The sequence below is a fragment of the Mobula hypostoma genome, chromosome 16, assembly GCF_963921235.1.
Source record: "Mobula hypostoma chromosome 16, sMobHyp1.1, whole genome shotgun sequence".
Classification (NCBI taxonomy): Eukaryota; Metazoa; Chordata; class Chondrichthyes; order Myliobatiformes; family Myliobatidae; genus Mobula; species Mobula hypostoma.
The window spans coordinates 71242391-71265453 of record NC_086112.1 but is presented as its reverse complement, the minus strand read 5'-3'; the positions used below and the strand labels follow the sequence as shown (position 1 = coordinate 71265453).

The following is a 23063-nucleotide window of genomic DNA, read 5'->3' as shown; positions in this document are numbered from 1 at the left end:
AAAAGGGCCCATTACAGTTAAATCAGTCTAAATGTGCACAGAAGCATTGGAGCTCATTTGGTAGTAGTTGGGTGTATCACTTCACTCATGGGCACTCAACCCCCATCCCCAACCATGTTGAACTTCCCTCGAAGATCATCATGAACGAATTGGCAAATTCAGAATATTGGCACTTCCTCCTTGAAACCATTTGTCTGCACAAAGCACTCCTTGCAACAGGGTCTCCCCTTTGGGTGGGATCCTCTAAGCGTCTTCCCTTGTGCCTTCCTCCTCACCTCCACACAGAAAGACCCTAAACCAGATTACTGTCATTCAGAAACCTGATCCTGCCCAGCTCTCTCGAATCTTCCATCATTGAATTGAATGATCTTTATTGTCATTATACATAGTTACAACGATACTCTGTTTGTCTTCCTCTCAGGCAATTAAATAAAGCGGTAGATAAAAACAAGACAGTAATAGAAAAACAGTATTAAACAGATAATGTGCAGGATTGGGACAGATCTAACTGTCGCCCATCAATAAGAATTAAATCTTATTGTAATGACAGACTTCGAGACACCCATAGAACCCTTTGCTGCAGTCAAAGGACAGCGGTGACTACATCACATCCATTTAGGACAGCGCCAACCACATCAAGAATAATCAGCATCCTTAGGTGTTACTGCTTCGGATCTTCTATCCAGCATTAGGGTAATTATGCCACGTGGAAAGGGAAGGAGGACATTATGGTCAAGAGATGACCCCAAACGACGTCGGGAAGCGGTAAGGAGAGGGACAGAGGAGGAGAGGCATGCACATCTCCAGGATCAGAGACAAACAACAAACAGCAGAAGAGATGAAGAGATGGGGGATGAAAGGACTGCACATCTCCAGAATGAAAACGAGAGGCACAAGGGTGGCAGATAAACCAGAAATGATGCGTCCTTCGTTAAACAAGGAGGAGCTATATTTGCTTTGCTACGCGCTGTTCTTCTTTAATAAACAGAGGTTTTCTACTTCAGTTTCCAAAGCAAAGCAATACCAATAGCATTCAGGAAAATCTTATGTTCATTCTGGTCACATCAGACTGCACTACCCTTCTCTCAAAGGGTGCCCCAATGGGTCACCCATTGTCTAGTTGTAACTGTAACTGACATGTCATTCTTGACTTCCAAAGAACTTAATGGATACTAGCAGCTCCAATCTAATAGCTTGGCATCACAAACAGCGTAACTGTGAAGATTAAGTTTGGGAAGAATCCCAAACACGACAGAAAGTTCGTTTACGCATTAAACAGGAGGTAAGATCTTCCTCATGACTTTTCTAATCATAAGCACCTACTTCTTTCCTCAATATACTATTTATTCGGTCATAGGCCACTGCAGCATAGAAATAGGCTCTTCTGTCCACTAGTCCATGCCAAACCAATCGTCTGCCAAGACTTATTCACTTGCATCCAGACCACAGCCCTTCATACCTGTCATCAATGTATCTATCCACTAGTAAACAGGATCTATGAACTAGTAACTAGAATCAGACATTAGCTTTGCGGAAGGAGCCAAAGAATGGTAGCAGATGGTCGTCTCTTTGACTGGAGGCCTGTGACTAGTGGAGTGCCACAGGTATTAGTCCGTTGTTGTTTGTCATCTATGTCAATGATCTAGATATAATGTGGTAAACCAGATCAGCAAATTTGCGGATGACACTAAGACTGGGGTGTAGTGATCAGCGACAAAGTCTATCAAAGTTTGCAGCAGGAGCTGAAGCAGCAGGAAGAATGGGCTGAAAATGAAAGGTGTAATTTAATGAAGACAAGTGTGAAGCGATGCACTTTGGGAGGAGAAATCATGGTGGGACTTGCATGGTGAGTGGTAGGGCACTGAGGAAAGCAGAACACAAGTAACTGGTGTTACGAGAATACACATAAAATTAAGATGTTTGCTGGCCTGGGTTAGCATCAGTGACATCAGCAGTTGGTCTGCCACCTGCCCTCAGGGGAAGGAGAGATAAGGAACAATGGAGCAGCGTCTGGAGATGTGTAATGAAGGGACGTGGGAGAGAGAGAGCTGTCTGGAGCGGCTCCCCCCCTTTGAACCCTGAACTGTTTGAAGTGATGGACAGGCGATACACCAGCAGGGGGATAAAAAGGGACAGGTTCGCTAAGACAGACAGACACACCACCCGAGGTAACGAGACCCTGGAAGCGGTGCGCCTCTCACGAGTGGGTGAGAAGTACCAGACAACGACCAGGGTGGAAAGGTACGATCAGCGGGAACCCGGTGTGTGTCCGCCCTTGCCTGGGTGCCGGGTTCACTGCAGAGGATCGACCACATCTGGAGGAGGGGTCACAGTCGGTGACCTCAGGTGACATCACCAAGGACCCGCCCAAAAGTTGCTTGTGAGCCATCTCGCCGGTCTGTGAGTGAAGCAGTGTTCTGAATGATCAGTTGTTCCTGTTCCATCTCTCTCTTCCCCCACGTTGTCCATCGCCATGGCAACGATTACTGCGAACTGAACTGGACTGAACTTTGAGTCATTTTGAAATTTGGTCATTTACCCCTAGACAACGATAGAGCTTGATTGATGCTGTTATCTTAATTCTGTGCACATGTGCGTTTATCATCGCTGAACTGTTGCATTTATTATCCTTTCGATTACTGTGTTGCTTGTTTCTTTAATAAAACTTTCTTAGTTCTAGTACTCCAGACTCCAACTGAGTGATCCATTTCTGCTGGTTTGGCAACCCAGTTACGGGGTGCGTAACACTGGAAATACAAATCTATAATTCCTTGAAAGTAGATTCACAGATAGACAGGGTTGTAAAAAAAGCTTTTCACGCATTTACCTTAGAATATAAGAATTGAGTACAGGAATTGGGATGTTATGTTGATGTTGTACAAGACATTGGCAAGGCATTAATAAAGTGTATTGTGTGCAGTTTTGATCATCTATTAAAGATAGATGTTTGAAAGCGTGCAGATAAAATGTACAAGTATGTTGCCAGGACCCGAGGACCTGAGATGTAGGGAAAGGTTGAAAAACATTATTCCTTAGAGTACAGAAGAATGAGGGGAGATTTGATAGAGGTATAGAAAATTATGAGGGGTACAGGTAGGATAAATGCAAGCAGGCTTTTTCCACTGAGGTTGGGTGAAACTAGAACTAGAGGCCATAGGTTAAGGGTTAAAGGTGAAATGTTTGAGGAAAACACAAAGGTGGATTTCTTCACCAAGAGAATGTGGAATGAGCTGCCAGTTGAAGTGGTGGATGGGGTTTCACTAAGCATTTAAGAGAGATGTGGATGGGTACATGGATGGGAGGGGAGGGAGAGCTATGGTCCAGGTGTAAGTTAATGGGGCTAAGTAGATTAATGGTTTGCCATGGATGAGAAGAGCCAAAGGGCCTGTTTCTGTGTTGTAGTGTTCTGACTCCATGTCTAAGGTGATGCCAATCAATATTAGGGATCATTGATAACAATCCTGTTATTTGTGCACCTTTCCAACATCTTCTTCCTGATCTGTTTTACAGTGCCTCTGTTGCTATTGGAGAGGTCACTAAACGCCACAAACAGACTAATTGCTCCTTTTCTGTTTCTGACTTCCTCCTTATCTGATTCAGTAGACTCAGTAATATACTTTCCTTTTCTGTTGTTATGATACTGATGTACTTATAATCAAATTCAGCGTGAGAGGTCACGTCTGATGAACCTTTTGCAGTTTGTTTATTCTGGTCAAGATGGTACCTACATACAATGCTCCCTCAGTCAACAGCTTCTGGATAAACCACAATAATATTTATTTCACTTCTTTTAAGTCTTTATCATCCTAAATGTGTTTATGGAACTGTTGAAGTCTGCAATTTACAGTTTGGAGCTCGAGTGAACGATGGAGCACCTTGCTGTCCCTGAGAACATTCTGGGAAGTAAATGTGAGCCTTGAGGCAAAGAAACTATGAGACTGTGTTCAACTCCATTTCACTGATTAAAGCGATAAGGAAGACTGAAAGATCGAGGTGAACGTGTAAGATGAATGAGGGTTCAGCACCAACTACCTGCCTTTTGATCGTTGATGGAATCCCTCGCTGCCAGAGAAAAAGCCTACGTGACCTATCGCTGTGCCCAGAGGTTAGATCACTGCATTTAAGCAGTGCTTCTCTTTCGATGACATTGGAGGATGTTACCAAGATCCTTCATTTATAGATTTGGACTACGGACTTCTTCTGTCTTATGGTTTATACATTCTGTGTTGTCACCTGTTCTTTTTTGTTTTTGTGTGGGGGAAGGGTAGTTCGGGTCGATGTTTTTATTGCATTATTGGGGGGGGAGGGAAGTTTGGAGGCTGATATTCTTGCTGAGTTTTCTGTGGGGGAAGGGGGGTTGTTGCCATTCTTTTTTATGTGCAGGGGGTTGGGTTTGCTGTTTCTCTTTGAACTGACTTTTATGGATTTCTTTTGTTTTGTGGCTATCGAGAGAAGAAAAACCGAGTTGTACACTGCATACATACTTTGATCATAAATGAACCTTTGAGATAACTTAGGGGATAGTTGAAGGGAGGGTATTAGATATGGTTCATATGACCTTATGAAGGATTATGACAAAGCTCCACATGGCAGGCAGATTCCGAAAATAAGATTTCATGGGATTTAAGAGAGCTGGATTCACAACTGGCTTGATGATAAGCCGAGTGTGATGGCTGATGGTCAATTCTTTAACTGTTGGCTTGTGTCCGATGGCACACCACAAGGGTTAGTTTGGGGGCCTCTGTTCTTATCTATTTAAATATTTCATATGTGAAAGTACATGGAATGGTTGGCAAATTTGCTATAATACTAAATTAGGATGTCTTGTTGATGGTGATGTAGGTTACAATGAATGGGCAAGTTTAGAAGGAAGAGATTTGAAAAAGACATGAGAGGTAATTTCTGTACGCAGAGGGGAGTGAGTATTTGGAATGATGGACGTGGTCGACGCAGGAACTGTTGCAACATGAAGGAGATATTGGAAAGATGCATAAAAGGGAAGAGGCTTGGAGGATTTAGAGTCAAATGCAAAAAGCTGAGACTAATGGGGAGGATGCTGTGGTCACAAAGGACCTGTTTGGCCAAAGGGCCTGTTTTCATATTTCCACTCTATGGTTCTCTAAAGGTGAGAACTGTTTTTTCTTGTAATTTTATACACAATGCACTGGTTAAGCTTTTAACTGCTATGCTGTGAGGTATTTTTATTTTAGCACTTTTCTGCAAAAGCAGTTGTGTACTGCTAGTAAGAGTGTTTTGGCTTCAGCAAAAGGAGCCATGTTGTCCAACTTCTCAATGTTGTGTCAGCCAAACAGGGTTGTCTTGGTACATGTTGTAACTTTCTTCCCAGTGGGATAGAAACATAGAAACATAGAAACATAGAAAATAGGTGCAGGAGGAGGCCATTTGGCCCTTTGAGCCTGCACCGCCCTTCAGTATGATCATGGCTGATCATCCAATTCAGAAGCCTGCACCTGCCTTCTCTCCATACCCCCTGATCCCCTTTAGCCACAAGGGCCATATCTAACTCCCTCTTAAATATTTCAACTCAACTATTTCCTGTGGCAGAGAATTCCACAGATTCACCACTCTCTGTGTGAAGAAGTTTTTCCTCATCTCGGTCCTAAAAGGCTTCCCCTTTATCCTTAAACTGTGACCCCTCATTCTGGACTTCCCCAACATCGGGAACCATCTTCCTGCATCTAGCCTGTCCAATCCCTTTAGGATTTTATACGTTTCAATAAGATCCCCACTCAATCTTCTAAATTCCAGCAAGTATAAGCCTAGTCGATCCAGTCTTTCATCATATGAAAGTCCTGCCATCCCAGGAATCAATCTGGTAAACCTTCTTTGTATTCCCTCCATGGCAAGAATGTCTTTCCTCAGATTAGGGGACCAAAACTGCACACAATACTCCAGGTGTGGTCTCACCAAGGCCTTGTACAACTGCAGTAGAACCTCCCTGCTCCTGTACTCGAATCCTCTTGCTATGAATGCCAGCATACCATTCGCCTTTTTCACCGCCTGCTGTACCTGCATGCCCACTTTCAATGACTGATGTACAATGACACTCAGGTCTCGTTGCACTTCCTCTTTTCCTAATCGGTCACCATTCAGCTAATAAACTGTTTTCCTGTTCTTGCCAGCAATGTGGATAACCTCACATTTATCCACATTAAATTGCATCTGCCATGAATTTGCCCACTCACCTAACCTATCCAAGTCACCCTGCATCCTCTTGGCATCCTCCTCACAGCTAGCACAGCCGCCCAGCTTCATGTCATCCACAAACCTAGAGATGCTGCATTTAATTTCCTCATCTAAGTCATTAATTTTGATTGTAATCAACTGGGGTCCCAGCACTGAGCCTTGCGGTACCCCACCAGTCACTGCCTGCCATTCTGAAAAGGTCCTGTTTATTCCCACTCTTTGTTTCCCGTCTGCCAACCAACTCACTATGCACATCAATACCATACTCCCGATACTGTGTGCTTTAAGTATGTACACTAATCTCCTGCGTGGGACCTTGTCAAAAGCCTTTTGAAAATCCAAATATACCACATCCACTGGTTCTCCCCTATCCACTCTACTAGTTACATCCTCAAAAAATTCTATGAGATTCGTCAGACATGATTTTCCTTTCACAAATCCATGCTGACTTTGTCCGATGATTTCACCGCTTTCCAAATGTGCTGTTATCACATCTTTGATAACTGACTCTAACATTTTCCCCACCACCGATGTCAGGCTAACCAGTCTATAATTCCCCAGTTTCTCTCTCACTCCTTTTTTAAAAAGCGGGGTACGTTAGCCACCCTCCAATCCTCCGGAACTAATCCAGAATCTAAAGAGTTTTGAAAAATTATCACTAATGCATCCACTATTTCTTGGGCTACTTCCTTAAGCACTTTGGGATGCAGACCATCTGGCCCTGGGAATTTATCTGCCTTTAATCCCTTCAATTTACCTAACACCACTTCCCTACTAACATGTATTTCCCTCAGTTCCTCCATCTCACTAGACACTCAGTCCCCTACTATTTCCAGAAGATTATTTATGTCCTCCTTAGTGAAGACACAACCAAAGTAGTTATTCAATTGGTCTGTCATGTCCTTGTTCCCCATGATCAATTCACCTGTTTCTGACTGTAAGGGACCAACATTTCTCTTGACCAATCTTTTTCTTTTCACATATCTATAAAAGCTTTTACAGTCAGTTTTTATGTTTCCTGACAGCTTTCTCTCATAATCTTTTTTCCCTTTCCTAATTAAGCCCTTTGTCCTCGCCATAGGGATGCCATAGAACATTCAAGAGGGCTGGATGGGATCAGGTTTCTGAAGGTCAGTCTGGTTTGGGGTCTTTTGGCAGGAGCTGCAAAGCAGGGCACAAAGGAAAATGCAGAATGCCACTTGAGAAGCAGAGACCCCATTATAAGCAGTGCTTTGCACAGATGAATAATTCTAAGGAAAGAAGTGCCAGTACTCCTGAGATAGCCAGTTCATTCGAGATGGTCTTCGAGGGAAGTTCAAACTATGACTGGTGTCTTTAATGGGTTTAGCGCGCGACTAAAGACTTGGCTGGCACCAGGGCAGGAATGGATCCTCAATATTCCTGGATTTCAGTTCTTTAAAAGGGATAGAGAGGGGGAAAAGGGGAGGAGAGGTGGCATTACTGGTCAGGGATACTATTACAGCTACAGAAAGGGTGGGTAATGTAGCAGGATCCTCTTTTGAGTCAGTCTGGGTGGAAATCAGGAACAGGAAGGGAGCTCTATTGGGGGTATTCTACAGGCCCCCTAGTAGCAGCAGAGATACAGAGGAGCAGTTTGGGAGGCAGATTTTGGAAAGGTACAAAAATAACAGGGTTGTTATCATGGGTGACTTTAACTTTCCTAATATTGATTGGCACCTGATTAGTTCCAAGGGTTTAGATGGGGCAGAGTTTATTAAGTGTGTCCAGGACGGATTCCTGTCACAGGCCGACTAGGGGAAATGCCCTACTAGATCTAGTACTAGGTAATGAACCGGGTCAGGTCACAGATCTCTCAGTGGGTGAGCATCTGGGGGATAGTGACCACCGCTCCTTGGCCTTTAGCATTATCATGGAAAAGGACAGAATCAGAGAAGACAGGAAAATTTTTAATTGGGGAAGGGCAAATTATGAGGCTATAAGGCTAGAACTTGCGGGTGTGAATTGGGATGATGTTTTTGCAAGGAAATGTGCTACAGACATGTGGTTGATGTTTAGAGATCTCTTGCAGACTGTTTGGGATAAATTTGTCCCGGTGAGGAAGATAAAGAATGGTAGAGTGAAGGAACCAAGGGTGACAAGTGAGGTAGAAAATCTAAAACAACAGGAATTCTGCAGATGCTGGAAATTCAAGCAACACACATCAAAGTTGCTGGTGAACGCAGCATCTGTAGGAAGAGGTGCAGTCGACGTTTCAGGCCGAGACCCTTCGTCAGGACTAACTGAAGGAAGAGTGAGTAAGGGATTTGAAAGTTGGAGGGGGTGGGGGAGATCCAAAATGATAGGAGAAGACAGGAGGGGCAGGGATAGAGCCAAAAGCTGGACAGGTGACAGGCAAAAGGGGATATGAGAGGATCATGGGACAGAAGGTCCGGGAAGAAAGACAAGGGGGGGGGACCCAGAGGATGGGCAAGAGGTATATTCAGAGGGACAGAGGGAGAAAAAGGAGAGTGAGAGAAAGAATGTGTGCATAAAAATAAGTAACAGATGGGGTACGAGGGGGAGGTGGGGCCTTAGCGGAAGTTAGAGAAGTCGATGTTCATGCCATCAGGTTGGAGACTACCCAGACGGAATATAAGGTGTTGTTCCTCCAACCTGAGTGTGGCTTCATCTTTACAGTAGAGGAGGCCGTGGATAGACATGTCAGAATGGGAATGGGATGTGGAATTAAAATGTGTGGCCACTGGGAGATCCTGCTTTCTCTGGCGGACAGAGCGTAGATGTTCAGCCACCTCCAATGGGATCCCACCACAAAGCACATCTTTCCCTCCTCCCCTCTCTCTGCATTCCGCAGGGATCGCTCCCTACGCAACTCCCTTGTCCATTCGTCCCCCCCATCCCTCCCCACTGATCTCCCTCCTGGCACTTATCCGTGTAAGCAGAACAAGTGCTACACATGCCCTTACACTTCCTCCCTTACCACCATTCAGGGCCCCAGACAGTCCTTCCAGGTGAGGCATCACTTCACCTGTGAGTCGGCTGGGGTGATATACTGCGTCCGGTGCTCCCGATGTGGCCTTTTATATATTGGCGAGACCCGACGCAGACTGGGAGACCGCTTTGCTGAACATCTACGCTCTGTCCGCCAGAGAAAGCAGGATCTCCCAGTGGCCACACATTTTAATTCCACATCCCATTCCCATTCTGACATGTCTATCCACGGCCTCCTCTACTGTAAAGATGAAGCCACACTCAGGTTGGAGGAACAACACCTTATATTCCGTCTGGGTAGCCTCCAATCTGATGGCATGAACATCGACTTCTCTAACTTCCGCTAAGGCCCCACCTCCCCCTCGTACCCCATCTGTTACTTATTTTTATGCACACATTCTTTCTCTCACTCTCCTTTTTCTCCCTCTGTCCTCTGAATATACCTCTTGCCCATCCTCTGCGTGCCCCCCCCTGTCTTTCTTCCCGGACCTCCTGTCCCATGATCCTCTTGTATCCCCTTTTGCCTATCACCTGTCCAGCTCTTGGCTCTATCCCTCCCCCTCCTGTCTTCTCCTATCATTTTGGATCTCCCCCTCCCCCTCTAACTTTCAAATCCCTTACTCACTCTTCCTTCAGTTAGTCCTGACGAAGGGTCTCAGCCTGAAACGTCGACTGCACCTCTTCCTACAGATGCTGCCTGGCCTGCTGCGTTCACCAGCAACTTTGATGTGTGTAGGTAGAAAATCTAGTCAGGTGGAAGAAGGCAGCATACATGAGGTTGAGGAAGCAAGGATCAGATGGGTCTATTGAGGAATATAGAGAAGCAAGAAAAGAGCTTAAGAAGGGTCTGAGAAGAGCAAGAAGGGGGCATGAGAAGGCCTTGGCGAGTAGGGTAAAGGAAATCCCCAAGGCATTCTTCAATTATGTGAAGAAGAAAAGGATGACAGGAGTGAAGGTAGGACCGATTAGAGATAAAGGTGCCTGGAGGCTGTCGAAGTGAGCGAGGTCCTCAATGAATACTTCTCTTCGGTATTCACCAATGAGAGGGAACTTGATGATGGTGAGGACAATATGAGTGAGGTTGATGTTCTGGAGCATTTTGATATTAAGGGAGAGGATGCGTTGGAGTTGTTAAAATACATTAGGACAGATAAGTCCCCGGGGCCTGACGGAATACTCCCCAGGCTGCTCCACAAGGCGAGAGAAGAGATTGCTGAGCCTCTAGCTAGGATCTTTATGTCCTCGTTGTCTACGGGAATAGTACGGGAGGACTGGAGGGAGGCGAATATTGTCCCCTTGTTCAAAAAAGGTAGTAGGGACAGTCCGGGTAATTATAGACCAGTGAGCCTTACATCAGTGGTGGGAAAGCTGTTCGAAAAGATTCTTAGAGATAGGATCTATGGGCATTTAGAGAATCATGATCTGATCAGGGACAGTCAGCATGGCTTTGTGAAGGGCAGATCGTGTCTAACAAGCCTGATAGAGTTCTTTGAGGAGCTGACCAGGCATATAGATGAGGGTAGTGCAGTGGATGTGATCTATATAGATTTTAGTAAGGCATTTGACAAGGTTCCACACAGTAGGCTTATTCAGAAAGTCAGAAGGCATGGGATCCAGGGAAGTTTGGCAGGTGGATTCAGAATTGGCTTGCCTGCAGAAGGCAGAGGGTCGTGGTGGAGGGAGTACACTCAGATTGGAGGATTGTGACTAGTGGTGTCCCACAAGAATATGTTCTGGGACCTCTACTTTTCGTGATTTTTATTAACAACCTGGATGTGGGGGTAGAAGGGTGGGTTGGCAAGTTTGCAGACGACACAAAGGTGGTGATGTTGTAGATAGTGTAGAGAATTGTTGAAAATTGCAGAGAGACATTGATAGGATGCAGAAGTGGGCTGAGAAGTGGCAGACAGAGTTCAACCGGGAGAAGTGTGAGGTGGTACACTTTGGAAGGACAAACTCCAAGGCAGAGTACAAAGTAAATGGCAGGATACTTGGTAGTGTGAAGGAGCAGAGGGATCTGGGGGTACACGTCCACAGATCTCTGAAAGTTGCCTCACAGGTAGATAGGGTAGTTAAGAAAGCTTATGGGGTGTTAGCTTTCATAAATCGAGGGACAGAGTTTAAGAGTCGCGATGTAATGATGCAGCTCCATAAAGCTCTTGTTAGGCCACACTTGGGAGTACTGTGTCCAGTTCTGGTCACCTCACTATAGGAAGGACGTGGAAGCGTTGGAAAGGGGAGATTTACCAGGATGCTGCCTGGTTTAGAGAGTATGCATTATGATCAGAGATTAAGGGAGCTAGGGCTTTCCTCTTTGGAGAGGAGGAGGATGAGAGGAGACATGATAGAGGTGTACAAGATAATAAGAGGAATAGATAGAGTGGATAGCCAGTGCCTCTTCCCCAGGGCACCACTGCTCAATACAAGAGGACATAGCTTTAAGGTAAGGGGTGGGAAGTTCAAGGGGGATATTAGAGAAAGGTTTTTTACTCAGAGAGTGGTTGGTGCGTGGAATGCACTGCCTGAGTCAGTGGCGGAGGCAGATACACTAGTGAAGTTTAAGAAACTACTAGACAGGTATATGGAGGAATTTAAGGTGGGGGGGTTATATGGGAAGCAGGGTTTGAGGGTCAGCACAACATTGTGGGCCGAAGGGCCTGTAATGTGCTGTACTGTTCTATGGTCTATGTTAAGTTGGGTGAGACTGGAACTGGACAGAATAAAGTGATACACCTGACTACTGCAGATATGAGTTCCAACATTTATTTGCACATTGGATTGGTTTAACTGTAAAGGGCCCTTTTCTTTTTTTCCATTTCCTGTTAACTGTTTAATAGAGTTGAAAAACTGGTAAATATACTCTCCTTATAATTTTACGCTGGTGTACAATCTGTCATTTCTTGGTGAGCAATAATTGTGTATGGGGAAGAATTTATACTGCATTTGCTACAATCAATGTTTCTTAATTGGAACATCATAACCTTTCTGTTTGGTTGAGCCCCAGATCATAATTTATAATTAATACCCCAGATGTATATTGCTTATAAAGGTGGCCTTCTCACCGTTGAGTCACGTGGATGTAAGCAGAATCAGCTAACGAGTCAAGTTTGTACACAAGCCCAATGAGAGGGTTGCATACATTTCATTACACGTTTGTATAATCACCTGTTTATCTGTAGATTTTTAGTAACAAAGTATATTTGGTTCTATATTTATGTTGATCAAAGCTGAGACCTTAGAATCTGAGGATACATTGTATCAAAAGTACAGGCAGATAGACAGAGAGTTCCAATGGTAAAAAAAATATTAAATGAAATCCTTAGAGAGAGGTAACATTAGATCAGAAGATGTGGAGTTCATATCGGTAGAGTTAAGAAACTGCAAGGGTAAAAAAAACTGATGGGAGTTAGACTGCATATATGCCTCTGAATAGTAGCCAGGATGTGGTATACAGATTACAACAGGGAAAAAAAATGTAAAAAGGCAATGCTACAATAGTCATGGGAGATTTCAATATCCAGATAGATTGGGAAAATCAGGCTGGTGCTGGATTCCATAGGAAGGAATTTTTCAGAATGCCTACAACATGGGTTTTAGACCAGCTCAAGATTGAGCCCACTAGCGGATCAGCTATTCTCGATTGGGTGTTGTGCAATGAACCGGAATTGATGAGAGAGCTTAAGGTAAAGGAACCCCGAGGAGCCAGTGATCATATCTGATAGAATTCATCCAACAGTTTGACAGGGAGAAGCTAAAGTCAGATGTATCAGTATTACAGTTGAATAAGGGGAATCACAGAGGTATGAGAGAGGAGCTGGCCAAAGTTGATTGGAAGGCGACACTAGCAGGGATGATGGCAGTTCTGGGCCACAATATCTGGAGTTTCTGGGAGTAATTCAGAAGACGCAGAATAGATACATCCCAAAGCAGAAATAGTATTCTTATAGAGCGGATGAAGCAACCTGGCTGACGAGGGAATTCCGACAGAATAAAAGCAAATGAGAGGGCATGCATATAACAAAAATTAGTGGGAAGTTGAAGAATTGGGAAACTTTTAAAAATCAACAGAAGGAAACTAAAAATGAGAAAAATAATAAATAAGCCAACCAAGAATTGAAATAGGATACTAAAATATTACACTACTCCTTTGTCCGTTCGTTCCCCCCCCCATCCCTTCCCACCGATCTCCCTCCTGGCACTTATCCTCGTAAGCGGAACAAGTGCTACATATGCCCTTACACTTCCTCCCTTACTACCATTCAGGGCCCCAGACAATCCTTCCAGGTGAGGCAACACTTCATCTGTGAGTCGGCTGGGGTGATATACTGGGTCCGGTGCTCCCGGTGCGGCCTTCTATATATTAGTGAGACCCGACGCAGACTGGGAGACCATTTCGCTGAACACCTACGCTCTGTCCGCCAGAAAAAGCAGGATCTCCCAGTGGCCACACATTTTAATTCCATGTCCCATTCCCATTCAGATATGTCCATTCATGGCCTCCTCTACTGTCAAGATGAAGCCACACTCAGGTTGGAGGAACAACACCTTATATTCCGTCTGGGTAGCCTCCAACATGATGGCATGAACATTGACTTCTCTAATTTCTGTTAATGTCCCTCCTCCCCTTCTTACCCCATCCCTTATTTATTTATTTATTTATTTTCCCCCTTTTCTTTCTCCCTCTTTTTTCTCTCTTTTTTCTCCCTCTGTCCCTGGCAGTATATCTTCCTCTGATGCTCCCTTCCCCCTTTCTTTCTCCCTAGGCCTCCCGTCCCATGAACCTATTCCTTCTCCAGCCTGGTATCCCTTTTGCCAATCAACTTTCCAGCTCTTAGCTCCATCCCTCCCCCTCCTGTCTTCTGCTATCATTTCAGATCTCTCCCTCCCCTCCCACTTTCAAATCTCTTACTATCTCTTCTTTCAGTTAGTCCTGACGAAGGGTCTCGGCCCAAAACGTCGACTGTACCTCTTCCTATAGATGCTGCTTGGCCTGCTGCGTTCCACCAGCATTTTGTGTGTGTTACTAAAATATTTTTTCAGGTATATAAAGTAAAAGTGAGGCAAAATGTGGATATCAGATTGCAGGAAATGACGCTGGAGAGGTAGTAATGGGGACAAAGAGATGGTGGACAAATCTAGTAAGTATTTTACATCAGTCTTTACTGCGGAAGCCACCAGTGGTATTCCAGAAACTATGCTGAAGACATGTGAATGGGGTTAAGAGGGGTAATAAATCAGCTATGATTAAATCACAGAGTAGACTCAATGGGCTGAATGTCCTAATTTTGCTCCGATGTCTTGGAGTCTCATGGTCTTATAACTTTTCAATAACACTTTGGATTTCTTCTTACTTAATACAGGTGTACTTGAACATAAACAGTACAGCATAAGAAAGGGCCTTTGGACCATGATGTTGTGCCAAAACATGTTAATTGAATTGGGACACAGAAATCAAGTTCAACTATGTGTTACTGAAAGGATTAACTCTATTTTTGTTTCAGCTCCGGTCAGAGTTATGCAGTACTCACCTGTTTCTTTGACTAGTAACATCATTCTCTTGCAGAAAGAAATTAGACCCAAGGTCCACAGTTTCAGATGGCTTGGTGTCATGGATGGTAAGTGCCTAGTCCAGGGTAAAAGAAAAATGTTTAGGTGTCATTATATAAAAAATATCAAACAGAAATATCTTGAATAAAATTTTATGTTTTCCATGATGTTATTACCATTTTCTTTTCCTACTTGTTTTTTTATGTGGAAAAGGACTGCAAAACAAATGTTATTTGGATCTTTCAACACAGTAACCTGCAGTTTGTGGGGAAATGGTATACAAGATCTGACAAGTAAATTGTTAAAACTTCACTGAAGAGAAAAGGCAGAGAAATAAAGAAACAATTTATGTTGTTTTGGTTTGATCAATAAAGTAACAAAGCACTTAGTTCTTGTCAAATCTCAAACAAGAGAAAACCTGCATAGGCTGGAAAACTAAGTAACACATACAAAATGCTGGAGGAACGCAGCAGGCCAGGCAGCATCTCTAAAAAAAAAACAGTACAGTCAACATTTCAGGCCAAGGCCCTTCAGCAGGTTCAACTCTTGCCAAAGTTTGTTACTTCAAACCAAAACAGCATAAATTGTTTAAGAGAGAACTGAACATTAATCCATTTATCACTGGCAGAAAATAATTCAAACAATAAATTTACATATTTATTGATGGTAGTTTGCCTCCCAGGTGCCAGGGTCCGAGATGTTTCTGATCGCGTCCACAATATCAGCCAGGTGAACAGCCAGAGGTCGTGGTACCTATTGGTACCAATGACATTGGTAGGAAAAGGGAGGAGGTTTGAAAACAAACTAGAGCGAGTTAGAAAGGAAGTTCAGAAGCAGGACCCCAACGGTAGTAATCTCAGGATTACTGCCTGTGCCACGTGATAGTGAGTATAGGAATAGAGTGAGGTGGAGGATAAATACGTGGCTGAGGGATTGGAGCAGGGGGCAGGGATTCAGATTTCTGAATCATTGGGACCTCTTTTGGGGCATGCGTGACTTGTACAAAAAGAACAGGTTGCACTTGAATCCCAGGGGGACCAATATCCTGGCAGGGAGGTTTGCTAAGGAGAGAGTTTAAACCTGAATTGCTGAGGGGTGGGAACCGAAGTGAAGAGACGGAGGAAGGGGCAGTTGGCTCACAAGTAGGGAAAGCTTGGAGACAGTGCGAGAGGGAAGATAGGCAGGTGATAGAGAACAGATACGCTCAGACCAATGGTTTGAGATGTGTCTATTTTAATGCAAGAAGCATCATGAAAGCGGATGAGCTTAGAGCATGGATCAGTACTTGGAGCTATGATGTTGTGGCCATCACAGAGACTTGGATGACTCAGGGGCAGGAGTGGTTACTTAGAGTGCCAAGCTTTAGATGTTTCAGAAAGGACAGGGAGGGAGGCAAAAGAGGTAGGGGCATGGCACTGCTCATCAGAGATAGTGTCACGGCTGCAGAAAAGGAGGAAGTCATGGAGGGATTGTCTACTGAGTCTAGGTGGGTGGAAGTTAGAAACAGGAAGGGGGTCAATAATTCTACTGGGTGTTTTTCTATAGATCACCCAATGGTAACAGGGACATCGAGGAGCAGATGGGAAGACAGATTCTGCAAAGGTGTAATAATAACATGGTTGACATGGTGGGAGATTTTTAATTTCCCAAATACTCACTAGCATCTCGTTAGAGCAAGGGGGTCAGATGGGGTGAGGTTTGTTAGGTGTGTTCAGGAAGATTTCCTGACACAATATGTAGATAACACTATAATAGGAGAGGCTGTACTTGATCTCATATTGGGAAACGAACCTGGTCAGGTGTCAAGTCTCTCAGTGGGAGGGCATTTTGGAAGTAGTAATCACAATGTTACCTCCTTTACCATAGCATTGGAGAGGGATAGGAACAGACAAGTTAGGAAAGTGTTTAATTGGAGTAAGGGGAAATATAAAGTTATCAGGCAGGAGTTTGGAAGCATAAATTGGGAACAGATGCTCTCAGGGAAATGTACGGTAGAAATGTGGCAAACGTTCAGGGGATATTTGCGTGGAGTTCTGCATAGGTATGTTCCAATGAGACAGGGAAAGGATGGTAGGGTACAGGAACCGTGGTGTACAAAGGCTGTTGAAAATCTAATCACGAAGAAAAGAAAAGCTTACGAAAGGTTCAAAAAGCTAGGTAATGATAGAGACCTAGAAGATTATAAGGCTAACAGGAAGGAGCTTAAGAATGAAATTAGGAGAGCCAGATGGGGCCATGAGAAGGCCGTGGTGAGCAGGATTAATGAAAACCCCAAGGCATTCTACAAGTATGTGAAGAGCAAGAAGATAAGATGTGAGAGCACAGGACAAATCTACTGTGACAGTGGAAAAGCTTGCCTGGAACTGGAGGAGATAGCTGAGGTACCTAACGAATACTTTGCTTCAGTATTCACTACAGAAAAGGATCTTGACGATTGTAGGGTTGACTTACAGCGGATTGAAAAGCATCAGCTGTTACGAGAATACACATAAAATTAAGATGTTTGCTGGCCTGGGCTAGCATCAGTGGCATCAGCAGTTGGTCTGTCACCTGCCCTCAGGGGAAGGAGAGATAAGGAACAATGGAGCAGCGTCTGGAGATGTGTAATGAAGGGATGTGGGAGAGAGAGCTGTCTGGAGCGGCTCCCCCCTTTGAACCCTGAACTGTTTGAAGTGATGGACAGGCGATACCCCAGCAGGGGGATAAAAAGGGACAGGTTCGCTAAGACAAGGACACACGCCACCCGAGGTAACGAGACCCTGGAAGCGGTGCGCCTCTCACGAGTGGGTGAGAAGTACCAGACAACGACAAGGGTGGAAAGGTACGATCAGCGGGAACCCGGTGTGTGTCCGCCCTTGCCTGGGTGCCGGGTTCACTGCAGAGGATCGACCGCATCTGGAGGAGGGGTCACAGTCGGTGACCTCAGGTGACATCACCAAGGACCCACCCAAAAGCTGTTTGTGAGCCATCTCGCTGGTCTGTGAGTGAAGCAGTGTTCTGAATGATCAGTTGTTCCTGTTCTCTCTGTCTCTCTTCCCCCCCACGTTGTCCATCGCCAGGGCAACAATTACTGCGAACTGAACTACTAACTGGACTGAACTTTGAGTCATTTTGAAATTTGGTCATTTACCCCTAGACAACGGTAGAGCTTGATTGATGCTGTTATCTTAATGCTGTGCACATGTGTGTTTATCATCACTGAACTGTTGCATTTATTATCCTTTCGATTACTGTGTTGCTTGTTTCTTTAATAAAACTTTCTTAGTTCTAGTACTCCAGACTCCAACTGAGTGATCCATTTCTGCTGGTTTGGCAACCCAGTTACGGGGTACGTAACATAAGTGGGGTTCTCGTCCGCGATTTTGAACGCTAAATTTGGGACGGAGTAAATTGATTGGGTTAAAATTCCCGAAAGAAAGAAAAGACAAACAGCAGAAATGGAGATTGAGGAATTTATAAAGGCGCCGACCTTGGAGGCATTAGAGGATGCCAGGAAATCGGAATTGATAACTGTGGCCAAACGGGTGAATCTTGCTAAGGTAAAGTCGACAATGAGGAGAGAGGAGATACACAGAGCTATTGTAGAGCACTATGTATCTAAAGGTGTGTTTCCCCAAGGTGAGCTGGGGGAGGTGTCTATTGAAAAACCTGCTGGAGACGCGGTACAGGTACAGCTTGAAAAACTGAGACTCGAGCACGAGTTCCGGGTACGGCAGTTAGAACACGAAGAGAGACAGTTAGAAAGACAGGAGAGAGAGTTAGAAAGGCGGGAGAGAGAGAGAGAGTTAGAAAGGCAAGAGAGAGAAAGACAGTTGGAGAGAGAAGAGAGAGAGAGGGACAGACAGTTGGAGAGAGAGGAGAAACAGAGGGAAAGGGAATTTGAGCTGGAGAAGTTAAAGATAAGGGCCGAGCAGGGGCTCGTGCCGAACCAAGGTGGAGGGTTCCGGGCGACCCAGGAGGTTAGGCTGGTTCCCCCATTTGACGATACCGACGTGGATCGGTACTTTCTCCATTTCGAAAAAGTGGCTATAAGTCAGGACTGGCCGAGGGATAAGTGGGTTGTTTTACTTCAGAGTGTACTGAAAGGGAAGGCCCAAGAAGCTTACTCAGCTTTGTCCGCAGAAGATGCCCAGAGGTATGAGGTGGTGAAAGAGGCCATCCTCAGGATTTATGAGTTGGTCCCGGAGGCATACCGGCAGAGGTTCCGGAATGCGAGGAAGCGGTGGGACCGCACGTATTTGGAGTTTGCTCGTGAGATGCAAACATATTGTGAGCATTGGTGCGCCTCAAAGGGGGTAGAGGGGGATTATGACAGACTGCTACAACTGATCCTGATTGAGCAGTTTAAAGGTTGTGTCCCTGAGGGTATGAGACCCTACCTCGATGAGAAAGAGGCAGCCACGTTAGCCGCAACTGCTAAATTAGCGGATGAGTATGCGTTGACGCATAAAATGAAGTTTGCCCCGAGTAAAGGCTACCAGAAGGGTAGTCAGGACGGAGGGGAGAGTCCGCCGGAAAAGTCAGAAAGTAAGCCGGGGACTAGTGAAAAGGATAAGGTAGACCGGGAGCAGTCTGGTAGGAAGTCTCCTGGGGTCGTCTGTTATAATTGTGGGAAAGTCGGACACTTTGCGTCCAGGTGCTTTGCCCCAAGAAAGGAGACGGGGAAAGGAAAAGCGGAAATTTTGAATGGCTGTATCGAGCTGTTAAGCGAACCGCTAGGGAAGGACAGGTCTGAAAAAGTCCAGGAAGGGCGCGAGAGGTTTATCTCGGCCGGACTGGTGTCAGTGAAGGAGGGGTTAAAACCAGTTCCAGTGCGGATCTGGAGAGACACGGGAGCGTGTCAGTCATTGATATTGAAGAGTGTATTAGAGTTTAGCTCAGAGACCCAGACTGGGGAGGTAGAGGTCAAAGGTGTAGGGGAAGGGACAGAGTCAGTCCCTTTGCACCAGATACACTTACAGAGCAACCTGGTCTCTGGACTAGTCACGATCGGGGTGAGGTCCGAATTACCGATGAAAGACGTGGAAGTCTTGCTCGGTAATGACATCGCCGGAGGAATCGTGTTCCCAGTCGTGAGATTGACAGGTCAGCCTGCCAGCATTGAGGCCCCGCCCATGGACTCGCAGGTTCATCATGGGGCTGCAGTAGTGAATTTAGCTGTGGTGGTAAATTTAGCTGAAACATTTCTACCAACCTTGTATGAGACAGGGTGTAGTGAGATAAGTGGTAGTGAGGGAGCTGGGACGGACGTAGCAGTAGCCGGGAAAGAATTTGTGCAGACGCAGGAGCGAGGCGAGGGGCTGATGGTTTTTGCAGAGACAGCTCTCTCTGACACAGCCTTGACAAGGGAACTAGTAGGCTATTGTGCGGATGAGGAAGTGCTAAGGAAGAAAGGGAAATCAAGGACAGTATCCGCAGATGAGGAGTGGGGGGTGGTGCAAAAGAGTTATGGGGATGAGGTTTTTAAAATGGCCCACGAGGTACCCCCCGGAGGACATCTTGCGGTGCTGGAGGAAACAGTTGGTGGAATCATGAAAGAGATTTACCGGCTGCCCAGGGGGAAGAATGTTATTGATCATGACCGACGCGAACTGAGACGGTCACCGGCTTTTGATATGCTAACAAACCTAGTCGGTGTTAGCGTGGAAATCAATGAAGCTAGGGGCCCCTTGATAAGAGAAAAGAACCATTTTGAAAAGATTAGGATGGGATCGGTCAGATGGGAGAAGGCTATTGTTTTGGCCAGGTCTACTGATAAGGTCTCTCCCTTAATCCCCGAACAAAGCGAATCTTTAGAAGGAGTAATTAAACGACTCGCACCTATGTGTTTGATTGTCCCGAGGAAATGCAAAGAACTGGGACGTTGGGTTATGTCTGTTACAATAGGGCAGCCCAGTAAAGAACACTCATATATATTGAGTAATTCAGTGACTAAAGGGCTGATGACCACAGAGGTGTGTATTGGCAATTTAATACGGCTGTCTGAAGCCAGCTTGATAGTGAACCTTGAAAAAAATGAATTCGGCCACACGAGGGTCACTTACCTGGAAATTGTGGTGATACAGGGGCAGCTGGCAGCGATGCAAGCTACAGTGCAGGCTATCGCTGACCTCCCAACCCCGACAGACAAGAGGACCCTCAGAAGGCTTTTGGAGATGGTGGGGTACTGCAGGAAGTTTTGCAATAACTCTGCGGTCAATACCCGTCCCCCTCCTACTAAGCCCTTGCGAGAGAAAACTGAGTCGGAATGGGACGACCCTTGTTATTGTGGTCCGGGACAAAACCAAATGAGAGGTTACATTGGTCGCAATTCATCAGTGTTTTTGGCCACTATGAAGTTTGCTGAGTTGGAGCCTGGTCTAAGGGATTATTAATAACACGTGTAAAAGGAACAGAAAATGTGATGACTGTCTGTCAAGGTGTTGACAGCTTCAAATTCTCTGTATTAGCTAAATAACTGTTAAAGATGTATATTGTGTATGTATCAGATAATGTAGTCATGTTTGTAATTTTTACCTCCCGGTAAAAATCCTTAAAGGGGGGAAGTGTTACGAGAATACACATAAAATTAAGATGTTTGCTGGCCTGGGCTAGCATCAGTGGCATCAGCAGTTGGTCTGTCACCTGCCCTCAGGGGAAGGAGAGATAAGGAACAATGGAGCAGCGTCTGGAGATGTGTAATGAAGGGATGTGGGAGAGAGAGCTGTCTGGAGCGGCTCCCCTCTTTGAACCCTGAACTGTTTGAAGTGATGGACAGGCGATACCCCAGCAGGGGGATAAAAAGGGACAGGTTCGCTAAGACAAGGACACACGCCACCCGAGGTAACGAGACCCTGGAAGCGGTGCGCCTCTCACGAGTGGGTGAGAAGTACCAGACAACGACAAGGGTGGAAAGGTACGATCAGCGGGAACCCGGTGTGTGTCCGCCCTTGCCTGGGTGCCGGGTTCACTGCAGAGGATCGACCGCATCTGGAGGAGGGGTCACAGTCGGTGACCTCAGGTGACATCACCAAGGACCCACCCAAAAGCTGTTTGTGAGCCATCTCGCTGGTCTGTGAGCCATCTCGCTGGTCTGTGAGTGAAGCAGTGTTCTGAATGATCAGTTGTTCCTGTTCTCTCTGTCTCTCTTCCCCCCCACATTGTCCATCGCCAGGGCAACGATTACTGTGAACTGAACTACTAACTGGACTGAACTTTGAGTCATTTTGAAATTTGGTCATTTACCCCTAGACAACGGTAGAGCTTGATTGATGCTGTTATCTTAATGCTGTGCACATGTGTGTTTATCATCACTGAACTGTTGCATTTATTATCCTTTCGATTACTGTGTTGCTTGTTTCTTTAATAAAACTTTCTTAGTTCTAGTACTCCAGACTCCAACTGAGTGATCCATTTCTGCTGGTTTGGCAACCCAGTTACGGGGTATGTAACACAGCATACAGACATTAGGAAAGAGGATGTGCTGGAGCTTTTGGAAAGCATCAAGTTGGATAAGTCACCGGGACCGGACGAGATGTACCCCAGGCAACTGTGGGAGGCGAGGGAGGAGATTGCTGAGCCTCTGGCATTGATCTTTGCATCAATGGGGATGGGGAGGTTCTGGAGGATTGGAGGGTTGCGGATGTTGTTCCATTATTCAAAAAAGGGAGCAGAGATAGCCCAGGAAATTATAGACCAGCAAGTCTTACTTCAGTGGTTGGTAAGTTGATGGAGAAGATCCTGAGAGGCAGGATTTATGAACATTTGGAGAGACATAATATGATTAGGAATAGTCAGCATGGCTTTGTCAAAGGCAGGTCATGCCTTACAAACTTGATTGAATTTTTTGAGGATGTGACTAAACACTTTGATGAAGGTAGAACAGTAGATGTAGTGTATATGGATTTCAACCAAGGCATTTGATAAGGCACCCCATGCAAGACTTATTGAGAAAGTAAGGAGGTATGGGATTCAAGGGGACCTTGCTCTGTGGATCCAGAAATGGCTTGCCCACAGGATGCAAAGAGTAGTTGTAGACAGGTCATATTCTGCATGGAGGTCAGTGACCAGTGGTATGCCTCAGGGATCTGTTCTGGGACCTGGATGATGAAGTGGAGGGATGGGTTGGTAAATTTGCTGATAATACAAAGTTGGGGGTATTGTGGATAGTGTGGAGGGCTGTCAGAGGTTACAGCAGGAAATCGATAGGATGCAACACTGGGCTGAGAAACAGCAGTTGGAGTTCAACCCAGATAAGTGTGAGGAGGTTCATTTGGTAGGTCAAATATGATGGTAGAATATACTATTAAAGGTAAGACTCTTGGCAGTGTGGAGGATCAGAGGGATCTTTGGGTCTGAGT

General features: G+C 45.3%; 1 protein-coding gene across 3 annotated transcripts in view; it reads right to left on the bottom strand.

Annotated features, from left to right (window-relative positions):
* uba6 (ubiquitin like modifier activating enzyme 6) overlaps nt 1-23063 on the bottom strand; it is a 455635-nt gene that overhangs the window by 342146 nt on the left and 90426 nt on the right. For all 3 annotated transcript variants that reach the window (XM_063069103.1, XM_063069102.1, XM_063069104.1), the window contains one exon: nt 14706-14800. In XM_063069103.1, the coding sequence (XP_062925173.1) occupies nt 14706-14800 (95 nt within the window). The remainder of the gene's footprint in view (nt 1-14705; nt 14801-23063) is intronic.